The 17,928-nt window shown below is 42.1% G+C and overlaps 2 protein-coding genes across 17 annotated transcripts in view; both read left to right on the top strand.

Annotated features, from left to right (window-relative positions):
- The first annotated feature begins 221 nt into the window (after positions 1–221).
- mrpl55 (mitochondrial ribosomal protein L55) lies at positions 222–4,508 on the top strand. The gene is made up of 3 exons (XM_004067647.4): positions 222–434; positions 548–764; positions 3,995–4,508. The coding sequence occupies exons 1-3, from the start codon at positions 385–387 to the stop codon at positions 4,142–4,144; spliced, it is 417 nt and encodes a 138-aa protein (XP_004067695.1). The 5' UTR covers positions 222–384; the 3' UTR covers positions 4,145–4,508.
- Positions 4,509–5,648: 1,140 nt separating this feature from the next.
- The window catches only part of eps15l1a (epidermal growth factor receptor pathway substrate 15-like 1a), a 30,154-nt gene continuing 17,874 nt past the window's right edge, over positions 5,649–17,928 (top strand). For 8 of the 16 annotated variants that reach the window (XR_013655483.1, XM_078945677.1, XM_078945670.1 and 5 more), the window contains exons 1-13: positions 5,649–5,822; positions 9,418–9,459; positions 9,540–9,629; positions 9,799–9,846; positions 11,804–11,899; positions 12,043–12,105; positions 12,186–12,311; positions 12,402–12,461; positions 12,526–12,756; positions 12,863–13,020; positions 14,844–15,000; positions 16,111–16,173; positions 16,323–16,343. Coding sequence is in view for 12 of the 16 variants with exons in the window: in XM_078945677.1 (XP_078801803.1) it covers positions 5,682–5,822; positions 9,418–9,459; positions 9,540–9,629; positions 9,799–9,846; positions 11,804–11,899; positions 12,043–12,105; positions 12,186–12,311; positions 12,402–12,461; positions 12,526–12,756; positions 12,863–13,020; positions 14,844–15,000; positions 16,111–16,173; positions 16,323–16,343 (1,296 nt within the window). In the remaining 4 variants the exon portion in view is untranslated. The remainder of the gene's footprint in view (positions 5,823–9,417; positions 9,460–9,539; positions 9,630–9,798; positions 9,847–11,803; positions 11,900–12,042; positions 12,106–12,185; positions 12,312–12,401; positions 12,462–12,525; positions 12,757–12,862; positions 13,021–14,843; positions 15,001–16,110; positions 16,174–16,322; positions 16,344–17,928) is intronic. The other 8 variants (XR_013655484.1, XR_013655485.1, XR_013655486.1 and 5 more) reach the window with 1 other exon arrangement.

The following is a 17,928-nucleotide window of genomic DNA, read 5'->3' on the forward strand; positions in this document are numbered from 1 at the left end:
TTGTGATGTTTGTTGTATTAAATAAACCTAAAAATAGTCCTTCTGAGCTGATTGTGAGGAAATGTTAAAATGCGCGTGCCCCTTCGCTCAGGAATGTGTGCCTTCAGTGTTTGTGTGCGCGCGTGTGGTGGGGGTCACGTCACCTGCTCTGGGGCTGGGCCTCCAGGCGGAACTTTCGACAGCTCCTCTTGTTTCCCCCGCGCATCTGTTTCTGCTGACTTCCGGTGGTTGACCTCCGACTCCAACGACCAATCAGCGTCCGATCTTAGAAGCAGTCGCCAATCAACGCAGAGTGCTCCTCGTCGAGCGGACCAGATCGGGTATCGACACTGCCCTGCAGGTCCTGACGGCCGGCCGTGGGACGGTTCCGATTCTGAGTACGGAATGGCGAACGTGCTGTTGAAGCTGGCCGGCGGTCCTCGTACTTTCACGCGGTAAGTCGTGTTGCTCCTCCTCGTGTCAGCTTGGCTCTCAGGTTCTGGCTCCATGGTCAGTCCAGCGGGTTCGGTTTGGGTTGACTTTGTGGTTTGCCTCCGTGTGTGGGCAGTCTCCGCCCCACGTTCTATAATCTTCCAGGTTCTTCTTTGATTCCGGAAGTCCAAACGAACCTCTTCCACGCTCACGCCGCGCTACTGAACTCCAATCGATCGTCGGTGGTCCGCTGCGGCCGGCAGAAATACGAGAGGCAGTACCCGGTGATGCTGGTCCGGCCGGACGGGTCTACCATCAACATCCGGTACAAAGAACCCAGACGGATCCTGCAGGTCAGAACCCCCGAGTACCAGTTCACAGAAATACTTACAAACGCGTCAAAGAAGCGTTTCATTCAAAAATCCAACTTCAGTCAGAGAATCACGTCCAACATCTGCCAAGTTTTAAAGTAACAGAACAGTCCACGATTGTTCAATTCAATTACATTTTATTTATATAGCCCACAACAAAAGTCGTCTCAATGGGCTTCGTACCGGTTATTGGAAGGTAAACATACAATCAAAAAGGATCATAAATGCGTAGAATTCAATAGGAAAATACTAAACCTTTAACTAAACCGACTAAACTAACCCGGCATCCCTGCCCTTAGACCCCCTTCGACTGTTAAACTACTCACAACACAAAGTACATGTTTCTAAACTATGGTACGTTCCAAATTATTATGTATGCCCATTGTAATCATGTGTCAAGGGGTCTTTGGATCACTGACATCAATGTCAGACACCTGTGATAATAAGTTTGCCAGGTGAGTTTAACTAAAAGAAAACCTACTAAAGAAGGACCTTCCACACTATTAAGCAGACCAACATTTACAAGCAAAATGTAAAAGAAAAAGGATTTCTCTGCTTTTGAAAAGCGTGAAATAGTTCAATGCCTTGGAAAAGGTAAGAAAACCTTGGATATTTCACAGAAACGTAAGCGTGATCATCGTACTGTCTAGAGATTTGTGGCTGATTCAGACACACACGGGTTCCAGCAGATAAAAGCAGAATCAGGAAGGTTTCTGCCAGACAAAAACAGCGGATTAAGGGAGCAGCTGCTAAAATACCATGACAGAGCAGCAAACACATATATGAAGCTGCGGGGGTCTCTGGAGTCTAACGAATATCAAGGTGTAGGATCCTCCAGAGGCTTGCACTTCTACAGATACATTCTATTCAGCCCCCCCTAAACCAGTGTTTTTCAACCTTTTCTGAGCTGCGGCACACTTTAAGCTTAAAAAAAATCCTGCGGCACACCAGCATCCAAAAATGAAAAAAAAAGGAGAAACTCATGGTCTGTATTGATCTACAGTCCCTCCACAATCTCACATGCATTTTTGTGATAATTATTGCAGAAAAAGCTGGAAGCTGCAGCTGTTTTTCTAAAAGATGCAATAAAAGTTATGTTAGAAGATTTAAAAAAAGTTTGAAGTGTGTTCGTTGTTTTCAAGACGTTTAACAACAGAACTCCTTTTACGCTGTCACTCTCACAACCCAATGCATCATGGGAGATGTAGTGCATAAAAACGGCCGGCGGAGATCGCTTTTCGGAGCTTCATGGTTTTGTTCACTTGTTCCACGGTCTGATACCGGATTCTGTGGAAAGCTACACTGCTATAGACGAGCTTTAGCTTGTATTTTTGTTAGAACTGAGAGACTTTACGAGCTAAATCGAGACAAGGAAGTGAAGACTTTAACCACTTCTGATTGGGCAGACTGATGACATGTGATTAAGCCTTCAAGAATGATTGGTGGAGACAGGTAAAGGGGCGGGACTTTTCCTAAATACAGCCGGAGCTGCAGCTGAATCGCGCTGCCGTCATTCTTATCAAAATGTCTTTAATAAAATAAAATAAACATAAAGAAAAAGTATTTTATGATCTTTTATATTCCTAACTCCTCAGTGTTTTATCAGGGCCTGTTTGGATGAACACAGAGCTGAAATCCTGGAGATGGGAAATGTTTTTAGATCAGTTAATGAGGGCAATTTCCCACAGCACACTTGACCATCTCCCACGGCACACTAGTGTGCCGCGGCACACTGGTTGAAAAACACTGGTCTAAACAACACTCACAAGCAGAAACGGCTACAGGTGGCCCAGACATGCATAAAGACTCATTTTCAAACAGTCCTGTTCACTGATGAGTGCCGTGTAACCCTGGATGGTCCAGATGGATGGAGTAGTGGGTGGTAAACTGATGGTGTGGCCCCCATCCTCCCCTGACCTCAACCTTTTGAGAACCTTTGGAGCATCCTCAAGCAAAATATCTCTGAGGGTGGGGGGCAGTTCATATCCAAATAGCAGCTCTGGGAGGCTATTCTGACATACTGCAAAAGAAAATTCAGCAGAAACTCTCCAAAAACTCACAAGTTCAATGGATGCTAGAGTTATGAAGCTGCTACAAAATAAGGGCTCCTATGTTAAAATGGAACTTAGAAACCTATAAAGATGTTTTTGATTGGAAATATGTAAATATGACCTCCTAATGCAGCAAATTCAACAAATGACCATTTTCAGTTCTTTAGTCTATCAAATGTTGTGGAACTCTGTTGTTTGAAGTAATGTGGAACAGTAACTTTGAAGGTTTTTATTTAAAAAGAAACTAAACTGTTATCTTTAGGAGGTTTGTTAAATAATATTTAACGTATACTCTGATGGTTAGTGACTTAAATTATGCTGACTGTCATTTGCATTGAGTATTTAGAAAATCCTTTAAAAATATATAATTTGCATAATATTTTGGAATACGCTGTAAAAGCAGGTAATGATTAAAACTCATTCCGGATCTGTTGAACAAAGATGAAGACACAAACTATTAGTGTGTGCTGTATTATTGGTGGCTCTTGCCTTCCTAAGTGTGTGGAGTTCCTCAGGGAAGTTCCTTTGGGCCATTTCTTATGAGCGGTTTTTGTAAAAAATTCACCTTCTACTTTAAATAAATATAGTGTACGCTTGTATGTGTATGACATGACCGTATTTCACATCATCCACTACAAATGAATGATGGAACACGTACTACTAATGGTTTTTCAGATTTGTGAAATTAACCTCATGTTGAATGTAGGGGAAAAAATAATAGTATTCCACTTGGTTCCATAAATGTAACTAATGGTGATAACGAGCTCGATCAATTCAAAGTCAGGACATTTTTTAATATTTATAAAATGATTGTACCCTTTGCAGATGTGAAATATCAGGAAATGTTTTTTTTTTTACTGAACCTTAATAAAAAATGTATACACGTGCTGCTAATATAAATAATGATGTAATCTTTCAAGCAGATAACCTAAATACTCTATATTTTTAGCCAAAATGAATACTTGAAGGTAAAATCACTGCACTGTCCAAAATAAAACTGAACTAATTACAAACTTGTAATCCGCTTTTATTTCTTCCCTTTTTTGGTGTGAATAATCACAGTTTAATGAGATAAAAAAGGTCAGAACTGAACATGCTGGTCTGGCCAGCCCTGCATCACATGACCGGTCAGCTAACCGTGTCTTCTTCCATGTTTGAAAGATGCCGATAAACGTGCTGGCTCTGTCTGAAGAGGAGCGCCGGAGCCGGCAGAAGAAGAAGGAAGTGAGGGCGCCCAAAAGCCGCACAGCCGGGGTGCAAGAGGATGATTTCAGGGTGGAGCGTTACAGCCACCTGTGGAAGAAGAAGTGACGCACCTGAACGCAGCATCGAGGGAGAACTCCAACACAGAGACTGTGACGTGTTCAGGGACTCCACAAAAAACAAATAAACTTGAGAACTGATCTGTTTCCATCGTAAAGAAGTTTGTCCCCATTTTCAACCGAAACCCTCCATATTAGAAAAATGAGCCCTCATTAAAGTCATTTTAAGCTAAACTGAGGCCTGCAGAGTACAAAGAAACCGTGACGTTACAGATTTAACAAAAGGAGGAACCTGTTGGGAAACGGAATGCATCAAAGTTCCACTCTGATCATTTTTTAAAAAGCGTTTGTGTAATTATAATTATGCCCTTTTTAAGCCAAATGAATAAATAAAAAACTGTTGGTCTCTGGGACCTAGTTTCTACAGAGTGACAGTAGTAAATCAGAAAATCCGATTGTAGGCGGGACTTGGTGTTGAGTAACCCTGCCCCCCCCTTCCCTTCATCGCTCCTGAGAGCTCTCTGTTTACACACTCTCCATCTAGCTTACAGCCCCTCACAACCCAAACCTAGCATTAGAGGTGCAAAAAAAATGACGAGCAATAATGGAGCCCTCCAGCCGTACAGTTTAGATCCAGATTCCAGCTCAGACGAGGAAAACAAAGACGTACATGGATCTATTTGTCTGCAGAATGGAGCGGAGCAGGGAGCTTGTGGTCCATATTTCCGTCACAAATATGATCTTTTCATTAAACAGCTTTTTTTTTTCTGTCTGCTCCAGTTTCACAACAATTTTAAATAAAAAAATACTCAGAAAGGCAAATATGAGTTTAATTTTCTTCATGTTTGTTCTTCACAATGATGCCACAAGAACAAGTTAAAAACACCAAGAACACCATTTTAGTCGCAATGGCTCTTTAAAAGTGTATAAGCCTTTTTTTTTAACAGATTCCAGTCCTGGTTATAAATGAGTATATCTCGCACAGCAGGCTCAGTCATGGTGTACCACAGGGCTCTATGCTTGTGCCAATCTAGTTTAGTCCAAACAAGCTTCCATTACATAACGTTATTTAGAGGCACAGCATATGTTTTTATTTTTATGTTGTTGGTATTCGTCTACATTATCTATTCAAGCAGGAGATTTTTTTTTACAGTTTAGAAGACTTCAAGAATGTCATAAAGATTTAAAATGTGGATGATTTCAAACTTTATTGACCAAAACTCAGATATAACACAGGTTGTTGTTCTCAGAACTTTGTAACAAAACCACACTGGATAGAAAACTTAACTGAAACAAAAATAGGGTTTCTAGAGCATTCTACTTTTATATCTGCAATCATTTTGAAAACAGGAACATCCTGTTCAGAATGATTCAGATGAATTGAGGTCATGCATATGTTATTTTCAGATTAGACGGCTGTAATACCATCAGGTTGTTCTAGAAAAATCCTATTCTAAACACATTCATTTGGGGTAAAATGCTGCAGCCAGAGTTTAGATTTTTTTCCCCCCAAAATGTTATCTTCTCTTTATTGGTGTAAATTGTTTATGTTTTTTGCATAAAGCATAATAAACGTTGCAGTGTTGATGCATTCATTATCAGAGGCTGACGGCGCCCTGCAGCGGCTCTTCCAGCTCCGTCCAGCAGGGGGCGCGGCGGCACAGAGGGAGGCGGAGCGCGTTCCCGCAGCAACAGGGAAGATGGCAGCGCTCACATCTCTGACCCAGGTAAAGATGCGGCTCCTCACCTTCAACGCCCGCGGACTCGCGGTCTTCGGGTGTTACGCGGCGTTTTGCTGGTGTCGGTCGGGTTCGGTGAGCGGTGGTCCGCACCGCCGCTCAGCGTCGGCGGCCGCTCGCGGGTCGAACTGGGCCTGCTGGTACCGTTAGCAGCTACTGCCGAGCAGCGATTTTCCCCGAAGCGTTGATGTGAGCTGTTTATTCAGAAGAAAACATTCGGACTGAGAACAGACTCTGCTAACAGAACCGGAACCAAAGTACCCGTCCAACGTAGGCACACAACACCGGGCTAACGGGCTAAGCCCAGTTAGCTGATGACGAAGAGTGATCGTGGGGGTGATGATGAAGATGGTGCGGGTCAAACTAAGGACCAGCCAGGACTCGGAACCTGGTTGGTTCCGACTCCTGGGTCAGTTCAGAACTGTCAGAGGGGGCGGGCGTCAGGTGAAATATGATTTTCTGTGGGAAAAATAAAGGAGATGTATTTTTAGATCCAGCCAGTAACCCTAGTGAAGACCGAATAACACTTGACTGACCAATGAGATCTCACCATGCGGGAATGAGATTTCACTCAGCGAATGAGATTTGACCGTGAGGGAACGAGATTTTATTCCGCCTGACATCAAGGACTGATGGAGATTTGATTGACAGCGAATGAGATTTGACTGGGATGGAATCCGATTTTATTGCCAGATAAATGTAAATAGAGGTGAATGAGATTTGACTGCCATGAGAATAAATGGTCAAATAAAGACATTTGAATAGCAGTGAATGAGATTAAACTGTCAGATAAAGGAATTTGAACAGGAGTGAATGAGCTTTGACTCAAAGAATTTGATTTTACTGTCAGAGAATAACCTTTTTGTTGTGAGCAAGTGGAAATTAATTTTCCTGTGGCTGAGATTTGATTGTCGGATAAAGACATTTAAATAGGATTGAAAGAGATTTTTTTGTCAGTGTAAGAGATTTGACTGTGAGATAAAGAAATCTGTTTCGGTATGATATGGAGTGATATTTCCACGTTGCACACAAAACTTTCTAAGTTGCATATGAAAATATGAAATATTTGCTTTTTGCCTTCAAATTTTTTATTTTTGCCTTCAAATTTTTTCTTTGCTTTCATTTTTTTGCCTTCAAAAAATATTTTTGCGTTTGCAGCACGAATGTTTTCGCGTTGTCTCATCTCGCTTTTTTCCTATCTTTGATTTTGCTCACATGCGTTTCAGTTTTAGCGTGACATAGCGGCCATCAAACAGCTTGCTGATTGGTTCATCAGACCTTTTCTTCTGCTGCAGACATTTTAAACACGGTGGTCACTATACGAATAGAAATAAATAAATACAAACCCTGTTTTATTTTAGTGGCTTTGCTGCTCCTTTTGGGTTTTACTCTGAGAGAAACGGGCCAGAATGGTTGAGAATCCTGTTCGAACAGAACCGATACGGAGTCCATGTCTGCCTCCAACACTCAAGTAGTGCATTTATCCCAACATGAACTGTGTTTTTAGATGCGTTTTATTATCAGCTACCTTCTTCCTCATTACATTTTAGGATTTACTGTTTCTGAGCAGAGAAAGTGGTCATATGTAAATGCCGGTGGTCATTTAGGAATACACACCCCAGTGCTTCTGTACAGTTAACTAAGGGTGTATTTAGACTGGACACATTTGGTGTGCTTAAAGTGAACCAAAATTCGTTTCCCTCAATAATCTGGAACAAATTTTCAGTCTGAATACACCCAAGCGGACCCTGGTCCAGGACCAGGAACTGCTCTCTGACCCATCTTTGGAGGTGCTCCTGGTTTGTTTCCTATCTGACCGAGCACTAAGACTGTTTTAGTTTTTTTTATACCAAGAAAAGCTGATCGCTCTGATGGGACCTAAGAACTGTAGAGAAGTGAGGCAGTGTGTGGCCAGGTCTCTCTGTCGCCCTGGTAACGATGAATGAATGAGATTCATTGAATGAGATTCAACGTTTGGGAAACAGAAGTTGAGGCCAGGTTCAGGTCAAAAGTGAAAGTGGGTTTTGTGAAGTTCCTTTAAGTCCCTTTTATTTGTTGTGATTGTTCTCATTCATACAAATAAAGGATGAATACACAACAGCACAAACACAAACCTGGAGCTCAGGAAGCTCCTTTTTCTTCTCTGACAAACTTGTGTGTGAAGAAAAGCAGTTTTGTGTCTGGACAGTTCGTCCTTCCGCCTGTGTGCTGATGTGACCTTTCCTTTTGTCTGTCTATCCAGTGTGTTGTTGTGTCTGTCTATTCTTTTATTGTGAGTCCAGCCCACAGACATAAACACACTAGATCATCACCCAGAGAAATCTGAACAGCAAAGGAGAACAGATCAGGTTAGCTCTGCTTTTATGAAGGGCTGCACGAAATGAGGAAAACTCGCGATATGTGATGTTAGTGATCAAAATTGCAATGACGATATAACTTGCGATAAATTAACAAATAGCAAAAACAACAAAAACATTTCCATTTCACTGCAAAAGTTGAATTTAAATAAGAGTCAAAATACCTTAAATTCTTCTCCAAGTGACACTCGTCAGATAATTAGGGCAACATCTAACATAAAAGCTCCATCTGATTGGTCAACAATGTGAAGGACTATGTCTGATTGGTTAAATCCATAAAGGGATTTATTTGATTCATTAAATAGTTCAAGTTGCCATAAGATTGTTTTAGCACATTTAAGGTTAACCATTTATTGCGATTTTTGCCAAATTTTGCAATATGGATATTGCACAGCTTGAAATTGCGATAACGATAAATTTGCGATTAATTTATCACTAATTTATACTATATGTTATAAACGCATGGATTAATATTTCAGCACTGCCTTTAGAGAGAAAGAGTCTCACTTGTGCAATAATTCCAAATAAAATGCAGTCTTGTAACAGGGTTTTCTGTGTGCTTCAAAGGTAAGATCTGCATCTAAAACTACACAGAGGTTTCTGACCTTACTGCACACGTTCAGGTTAAAAGGGGATAAGTAGGATTAAACCCTTTGTCTCTCAGCTACAATTATAGTCTCTGTTTTGTGTTGATTGAGCTTTCATGTGCGTTTATAGAAGTCACATACAGTGAGACCTGGTTTTTATTTTTTATTTTTATTTTGCAATAACCATGCTGGAATTCACAAGAGAGATAAACACAACTGAACTTCTTCAAAATGAGAATTCTGGCCAAATTTGAAGGAATTGGACTGAGTTGCTTTGTCCATAAAAATGTGCTGGTATTGATTAAATTTGGTGAAAGTGGTGTGATTGCAATATTGCCAAAACACCACAGAATGAGTAGATTGTTGTTAGATCCATGGAACTACTGACCTGCTAATGTAAAAACAAGCCACTGATAATCTACATATTTAAAAAGGTTTTATACTTATTGAAAACAAAAATAAGACACCCGGCAGAAAATGTGTGTTGTTTTTTTTAAATGGGAAATGAAGGAAAATTGCGGCCCTCTGGAACAAGCCTCCTTTTTGTTTGCTTCAAATTTTGAAGGGTAGGTTGGAGGCTCGGTTCAGCCTCATGGTCCAGATCTTTTTGAGAACTCAGTTTTTCTTCTACTTCTGCAGTTATCAAGCGGGAACCCTATTTATGAGAGCTACTACAGACAGGTAAGGGGTTGGCAGTCAAAGCTACGCACACATGAGCGCTGTATGCCGGTAACCTGCCACATAACTTATGTTTGCTCCAGGTGGATCCAGGAAACCTGGGAAGAGTGGGGCCCACAGAGGCAGCCCTGTTCCTAAAGAAGTCTGGACTTGCTGATGTGACTCTGGGAAAGGTGAGCGTCAGATTGAGACTCCGCCCTGTTTTTTTTTTCCTTTTTCTTTTTTTTTAGATGATCCGTCTTTGTTTACTGTAGGTGAAAGTGTCGGATATAAAGATTTTTTTTAAACTCTGCTCTGAATCCCCTCCTGTTCCAACTCTGTTCTGTTTGTTTGGTTTGGAAGATCTGGGATTTGGCTGATCCTGATGGGAAGGGCTACTTGGATAAACAGGTAAGCAGGATCCAAGCGGTGAGAGAACTGATTAAACCTGGACTTTCCAAAGATCCCAGCCAAACCTATCCTAGACATGTTTGCAAAGAAACGGGATCATTTATCTAAAAAAGAGCAGTTTAGTTGTACTTGTCACAATGACTATAAAGGCAATTCAATCATTCAACTTAATCCAGTCATGGGAATTAATCCACTGCTCCAGTGTAGTAAATATAGATTTAGCTCTGACTCAGATGCACAAACACAGATTAGATTAGTCTGATGTAGTTACAGTGAGGATTTATGTTATTAGGATGTCCTGGTCCATAATAGGCTAACGTCAAGTCAGCTAGATTCATCTTTTAGTTTATTTAATGACAATTTAGTGACATTTGTAGATCATTCTACATTAAGATTTTGCTGCATTTTTTAAATGTGTTTTAATGAAAACTCCCATCACTAAGGGGTTGGTATCTAGGATTTTTTTAAAAACTACGATGTTTGAAACTGTTGTTGAACCGTGTGTTGAAACTACGATGTTTCTCTCTTTGCACACTGCAAAAAGAGGTCACCTAAAAATGGGAAAATAACACTTATCTTAAGAAGACAATAGCTAGAAAGTAATACAATTATCTGCCCATACAGACTGTATTTTTTTACTTAAGAAATCTTATAAGATATCAACATCTAGAAACCAATAGCTCAACATAAACATTAAAAAAGGGAGAAAATAAGTTTAAAAAAAGCTAAGTGATAGATGGAATGACTTCAAATTGAATGCTATACAGCCCAAAAATAAGTCCTTTTTGTTAGTTATAAGCAAATGGTTTGTATTTTTTGAGTTTTTAAGAATTTAATTGTTGTTCAGTTTGATTAAAGTGACAAAAGCTAGAGTAAGGAGTGGAAATGACTCATTTTAGGACAAAATATGAACAAAATGATAATCTTAGGACAACTTGGCCAATCTTAATTAATCCTGATACAATGTAAAAATAGCTCTTATTCTCAAAACATAAAACTAAATTGTTTCCAAAATAAGAACAATGAATGCCAGTCTAACTTGTCATCATGTATTGAACTTTAAAATAACATCCTTAAAATGTAACCAAAAAACTTACAGTGTAAAATTTAGTTTTTTTTAGTCTTAAATCAAGTTTTTCTGCCGTCAATAGTTTGGAGCAAAAGAATTTGGACTCACTTAAACAATCGTTGCCTTATTTCTAGGTGCTAGCTTTTTAAATAAGACAAAAATCCCTGACTGTTCTGATTGAAAGAAAAGCTAGGAAAGATGTTGAGCAAAGAGAAGTTAAAACAACTTAACCTCTGTCCAATATCTTTAATGTCTAAAAAAAGGTTTTAAATCTTTGGAAGTATCAAAAAGTTTGCAGTACAGATGTTGTGAAAGTACTAATGTAGTAGTTTCAACTGAAAAGATACTATCGGTTTTATATGTGTCCGTGCACACGAACACACACTTATATACTGTATTTATCATCCCCATCAATTGTTGAATGTCCTAGGTGTATTAACGGTTCTTGGTCCGTCCTTCCGGTTCCTCAGTCAGATGTTTGTTCTTTGTTCCTCTTCAAGTCAAGGGTCTGTGAGCTCAGACTGGTCTTCCTCACAGAACAGCAGATGAATTTGTGTCTCACTCTTTGTGACAGCTGGTCTTTAGGGCCATGCAGCGGAATGAAGGATGGCTCTGTTGATGCATACTAATCAGAAGTTCATCCTCTAAAACTTGCTGAAAACTGAATTGGCATATTTCAGTTTAGACCACCTGTCGTGCACCGCCCTCAGACAGCCTCAGTCCTTGTTTTAGAAAGTAGGAACTTATGTTTACAGGGTGAACTTATCAGGTTACATCTAGTCTAGAGCTTTAGTGTATCCTGGACACCCCACCCCAAAAACTACAAGCATTGTGGATGAATGTTCATTACGGTTCTTCAGGTCTGAGAGCGTGTCTTCTGTCCCTTAGGGGTTCTTCGTGGCGCTCCGGCTTGTGGCGTGCGCTCAGAACTGCCATGAGGTCAGCCTGTCCAGCCTCAATATCAGCGTCCCCCCTCCCAAGTTTGTGAGTCCTGCCAAAGGCCTCCCCAGCCTTTACGTTTTCTGGATGTCATCAGAAAGCTTTGCTCTATATCAGCTTCACTTGGTGGTGGGCAGTAATATCGGCTGTCTGTTTGGGGGGAGTCAAACCTTTCCTTGTGATTTCAGAAGGACACGAGCAGCCCGTCTCTGAGCAGCACTGCTTCAGGCGACCCCCACTGGGCGGTCAGGGTGGGTTTCAGTTAGCATCTGATTTTAAGGGGAGGGGTGGCTCTAAGTTACTTCGTCTCTCACTGTCCTGTCCTTCACAGCCGGAGGAGAAAAGCAAGTTTGATGGGATTTTCGAGAGTTTGATTCCGACGGGGGGGCTGCTGTCAGGGGAGAAGGTCCGGCCGGTCCTCATCAACTCCAAGCTGCCTCTAGATGTCTTGGGGAAGGTACTTCATTCAGTTGACCAACCCCCTGTTTGTCTGGAGCCTCTGAAGCCCTCGCAGACTGCAATCTCAGCTGTCCCTCTGTGTCTGCAGGTGTGGGACCTGAGTGACATAGACAAGGACGGACACCTGGACAGAGATGAGTTTGCTGTGGTGAGTTTTGATGGGGGTAGGGGGTGGTCAGGGAGCATCTGTTCAATGACCGGCTCCTCCACAGGCCATGCACCTGGTTTATCGGGCCTTGGAGAAGGAGCCCGTCCCTGCAGTCCTTCCCCCCACCCTCGTCCCTCCATCCAAAAGGAAGAAAAGCGTGTGCTCTGTACCGGGACTTCCCGCAAGCCCCCCACCTCCCAAAGACTCGCTACGCTCCACCCCCTCCCACGGCAGCATGACCTCGCTCAACAGCGCCGGCAGCCTGTCGCCTAAACACACCCTGAAGTCGGGACAGGTGAGGCTCACATTTACAGCTCAGTCAGTGAATAGTTCAGCAGAGCCTAAAGCTGAAGCTCTCACCTAGGCGAGCAAACGCGAATAAGCACACGTGTCTGTCCTAGCATTCCCTCAACTGGGTGGTTCCGGTGTCTGAACGTGGTCGCTATGACGACATCTTCCTGAAAACCGACACGGATCTGGACGGGTTTGTGAGTGGACAGGAGGTGAAGGACATCTTCATGCAGTCTGGACTCTCCCAGAACGTCCTGGCCCACATCTGGTAGGTCTGAAGTTTCATGCTGGTTTTTTCCATTACACTGGTTTGGACCAACAGAGGGCTAGTTCTAAAAGTTCTGGAAGGTCTAGTTTCTAAAGTTCCTGGAGGTTTTAACGGCTTTCAAGGTTCTGGGTGTTCTAAACATTGCATTGGTTCTGATGGTTCTAAATGTTCTAAAGACATAGGATGTTCTTAAGATTGTATTGGTTCTGTATCTTCCAAAGGTCTTGGAGGTTCTGACAATTGAATTGTTGCTAAAAGTATTAAAGGTCCTGGCAGTTCTAAAGAGCCTTAAAGTTCTAAATTATCCTAAAGATCCTGAAGATTCTAAAGGATCCAGAAGGTCTTGACGGGTCTTCAGGTTCTAAATAGCCTAAGTTCCAAGGGTTCTAAGGGTCTTGACATTTGGGAAGGATTCTGTAGGTCTCGAAGGTTCTAGTGGTATTGAAGTTTCTGACTACCTTGAAAGTTCTTAAGGTACAGAAGTCCCCAAATTTCTTAAAGTTAGGAAGATCCCTAAGTTAGGAGATTCTCTAAGGTCTGTAAAGCCGGAAAGTTCTAAAGGTTTAGAAGATCCTGGAAGTTCAAATGGTCCCAAGGTTCTTTAAGCTGTCAAGGGTTTCAGTATTTTAGAAGTTCTGAAGGTCTGGAAGATTCTGAAGGTCTTTAACCCTTGTGCTATCCTAGGCACTTTAACGTTGGGAGTTGGGTCATCTAGACCCACTAGACAGTGTTCTGAACCTTTTTTCTTCAATGATTTGTGATCTTCACTGGTGTCCATGGATTACATGAAATCTTTCCACCTTCATCCACCTTTGTCATGGTAGGGAGAACACGTCAATGTAAGGGGGGGTCATCTACAAGGGTTAAAGTTCTGTTGTTCTAAATGTCCTGGATGTTCTAAGGAACCTAAAGGACCTGCTGGTTCTGAAAAATCTAATAGGTCTAAAGGCCCTGAAAGCCTTAAAACTTCTGAAGGTTCTAAGTATTCATGAAGTGCTCTTCAGTTTCTGAGAACTCTGAATGTTTAGAAAATCCTGTAGTTTTTGAAGAACTGATGGATCTGAAGGTCCTAAAATATGTTACAGTCTCAAAGATTCTGAAAGTTTAAAATATTTTGAAGGTTTTTAAGGTTCAAGGGGTTTTAAAGAGGAGGAAATTGTTGATCTGCCAAAAGAGTTTGAACGTTCTAAAGGTTCTGAATAATCTGAAGGCACTGTGAGTTCTGAAGGTCCTGATGGTCACAAAGGTCCTGAATGTTTGGAAAGTTCTAGAGGTGCTGTTAGTAAATGTCAAAGGTTCTAAAGTTTCTGGAAGCTTTAAATAACTGGGAAGTTCTGAAGGTCCTTGAGATTCTGCATGTTCTGGGGGGGTTCTCAAGGATCTGAACGTTCAGAGGGCCAATAAATTCAAATGGTTCTGAAGGTCTTCATGGTTTCATAGGTCCTGGTTGTATATATGGTTTTCTGTATTTCCAAATGCTTGAATGGTATGAAGATTCTAAAAGTCCTGAAAGTTGAGGCAGTTCTGAAGGTTTTGGAGAGTTTTAAATAATCTGAATTTGCTGGAGGTTCTAAAGAGCATGACGTTTCAAAAGACAATGAAGGTCTGACTTCTAAAGGTTCTGAGTACTCTGAAGGTCCTCCAGTCATGCGGTCTTCTGCACAACCAAAGCAGAGACAGCAGGACCCCTGTACCTGAGCTTCTGAGGAGGTGCTCAGAGAGCAGAGGCAGGCGGCAGCCCAACCTGTGCCTTTCAGACAGAACCCAGGGCAAGTGAGAAGCCTGGAATGTAAAGTGTTGAACTGGCCTCCTCTTCTCGGCAGGGCTCTGGCTGACACCAGGCAGATCGGTAAGCTGACCCGAGAGCAGTTCTCCCTCGCCATGCATCTCATCCAGCAGAAAGTCAGCAAGGGCATCGACCCCCCACAAGCTTTGAGTGCCGACATGATCCCCCCTTCCGAGAGAGCCACTCCTGTCCCTGTGAGTCCCAGATAAGCTCTATGATCATGCATACACGGAAAGGTACGCCTGAGAGAGGCCTACATGTTCATGTGAAGAACTTAAAATGAATCCAAACTGCATCAGGGTCAAAGGTCACTAGGATCACATGCTGGACTCTGCTGACCGGGTTTACAGGTTCACATCAGGACACGACTTATGGGTTAACATTAAAGAAAAATCACTTTAATTCACAGCATGCTGTTCTGTCCTCTCCATCATTAGAGGATCAGACATTTCTGTCTCCCTTGTTCAGATTTTTGTGATCTGTCATTTTTAAAGCTTTATTTAAAAATAACAGAGGGAACAGTACAGGCAGAGACAGGAGCAGGCTTAATAAACTGGTTAGGAAGGCCGGCTCTGTCCTGTGCTGCACACTGGAGTCCATCAAGGAGGTGGTGGACAGGAGGATGTTGTCTAGGCTAACATCCATCATGGATAACCCCTCCCACCCCCTGCACCAAACTGTAGAGGCGCTGACCAGCTCCTTCAGCACGAGACTGTTGCACCCTCAGTGCAAGAAGGAGCGCTACCGCAGGTCATTCCTCCCCACAGCCATCAGACTGTACAACACTGCACTACAGTGACAGTGACACACTATGGACCCATACGGTGTATTTGTCATTTGTGGTTGCTGTTGTTGTTTCCATCATTTCTGGTTCCTACAAACGTTGATTTGGTGTGTATTTTTACTTTCATTTTGATTAAACTTATTTCTGTCATGTAAGTTACAGATGTTCTTCTGTTCGTTCACACTGCTGCACTGTACTGAATGTCACTTGGCTGCTGCTGACAAAATAATTTCCCCATCATGGGATAAACAAAGTCTTATCTTTAATAGGCAATCCTAACAGTTACGGTTTTCCCTGTTCTAAGCTTTAATAGAAGCTTTCTTCTACAATTTTTAACACTTTAGGATTAGAGTCAGGATTAGGGTTAGTGTTAGGGTAAGTTGTGTAATTCCGCTTCCGGTCGATGATGTCAGCCGCCATCTTGTCTACAGACAGGTCCCTCTCTTTTTATCAGGACTGCCAGGTCTAGATGATCCAAAATGTTGCTGCTCGCCTCATTTTTCTGTGGTTTGTCCTGTAGGCTGTGTCTGGGTTCGTGACTCCGGTGGGATCAGAAGTGGCAGCCCTGTCGGATATGAGGAGGGTGAGTTCCCTTCCTCAGCTGGACACTGAGATGCTGTGCTGTTGTTTTGAGCTCCAGCTAACCCCTCCAGCCCTCAAAGGTGCTATGGGAGTCTGCTCTCACTGCTATTCTCTGTATCTGAACCTTTGTGCTGCTGATGGCCCACGCAGGCTGCACTGTTCCCGCAGTGGGTAGGTACCGTGGAGCATGGATGGCTTTCAGTTCAGAAACTGATGACGATCCAGCCCCCATCCTCATTGTTGCTTACATTTATCAGAAGCAACTCTTTCCTGGGTGTGACCCACAGTTACCCCTCACTGGGGGGCTCGCCTGCTGTCCCATTCCTCCGTTCTTCACCTCTCCTGTCTTTGCTGTTTGTCTGTGTCCTTTTGTTGGATTGGTCATTTCGGTGACCCCACCCTTCTCCAAAGGAACAATAAATCATTATTTTTACTACGAACATCAGAGAAACCCACAAGAACACGCTAACAGAAGAAACCAGAAAGGGTCATGCAGACACCTGAAATAAAAAAGTAGGAGTAGGAGCTCCAGAAAAGACCACAGAGCTTCTGACCTGCATCTACCTTGATCTGCTGTATGTTGGACCAGAGGATCCCATGGGCTTGATGCTTATTTATCATCAGGAATCTATTGGATTTGGGAAATGGAAGCACATAGATTCAGAGTGAGATGAACAAGCCAGGTAACCTTAAAGGTACCTGTCGTTGACTGAAATGGTAAAATCTCCACCTGTGATAATCCTGTTTGTTGAATTGTTGATTTCTTAATCTTCAATACTTCAATAGAGGAACTCTAAAAATATATTTTTTTTAGCTTGCTACAATTTCACAATTGGAGCTACAGGCACATAAACAAGAATGAACACGTTTCCTCAGCTGAACGAGATGTACTGTCCTTAAATTCTGTGTTTAGTGCAAAATGATCCATAACAGTACCTGCTTCCAGTATGACATTACTTCATACTTGGATAACGGTTAGATCAATTTCAGTCCGGATTCACTCTTTGAATGTGATCAGAGTTACTTCATGAACGCTGTTTTACTCCTATTGCGTCCTGAACCAACAGCCACAGTTTAGCTGGTGCCTCCAGATCTTTAAAAAAAAAACCTTATTTAAACCGGATCTTGAGTTCTGAGCAGACTCTGGGATCTGTGGACCTTTTCCAGACTTTATCTGGTACTATTTTCATCCTGAACTGCATTGATAACAGACCTAGGAATCTTTGAATAGTATCCTTCTATACAATGCCTGGGCTTTTCAGCAGACATTATTGCCACTAAGTATCCTAGCACCATTCCTCAGCTGTTCTTTCCCTCTTTTTCCCAAACACCAGACAACATCAGGTTCCATCTTTGAAACAAGCTTGCTTGTGATACCTTCCTTGTTTTTCTGAATCCCAATGTATTGGTTTCTATTCCTTTCTCAGCATTTTTCAGTAATTTCGTTTACTTGTTCTTTTTCAAAGTAGGGAGTTGTCCTGCTTGAAAAAGGTCGTGACAGTGAAGCTGCCTTTGTCCTCTTACCTTCATGGAGATTTCATTTTTTTGGGATCTTGTTACTTAGTTGCAGTTAATTTTTGCTCCTTTTGAAATGTTCTCCTCACCTTCCATCTTTTCAATGTCAGTGTTTTGATGCCTTTGTAACCGCATCGACTTCCTCAATGTTCACTTATCGAGTTTAGTTGGACGGAAATAAGATTGGACAAGTCTTTGGAATAAAACTCACCCGGAAGCCTCAAACTGAGTTGCTTATGCC

This window comes from Oryzias latipes, chromosome 4 (genome assembly GCF_053564925.1).
Source record: "Oryzias latipes strain Hd-rR chromosome 4, Olatipes_Hd-rR_3.1".
Classification (NCBI taxonomy): Eukaryota; Metazoa; Chordata; class Actinopteri; order Beloniformes; family Adrianichthyidae; genus Oryzias; species Oryzias latipes.

Coding starts and splice junctions, on each gene's coding strand:
- mrpl55 (XM_004067647.4), top strand. CDS start 385: ATGGCGAACGTGCTGTTGAAGCTGGCCGGCGGTCCTCGTACTTTCACG. Junction 435..547: donor GGTCCTCGTACTTTCACGCG/GTAAGTCGTGTT, acceptor GTGTGTGGGCAG/TCTCCGCCCCACGTTCTATA. Junction 765..3,994: donor AACCCAGACGGATCCTGCAG/GTCAGAACCCCC, acceptor CATGTTTGAAAG/ATGCCGATAAACGTGCTGGC.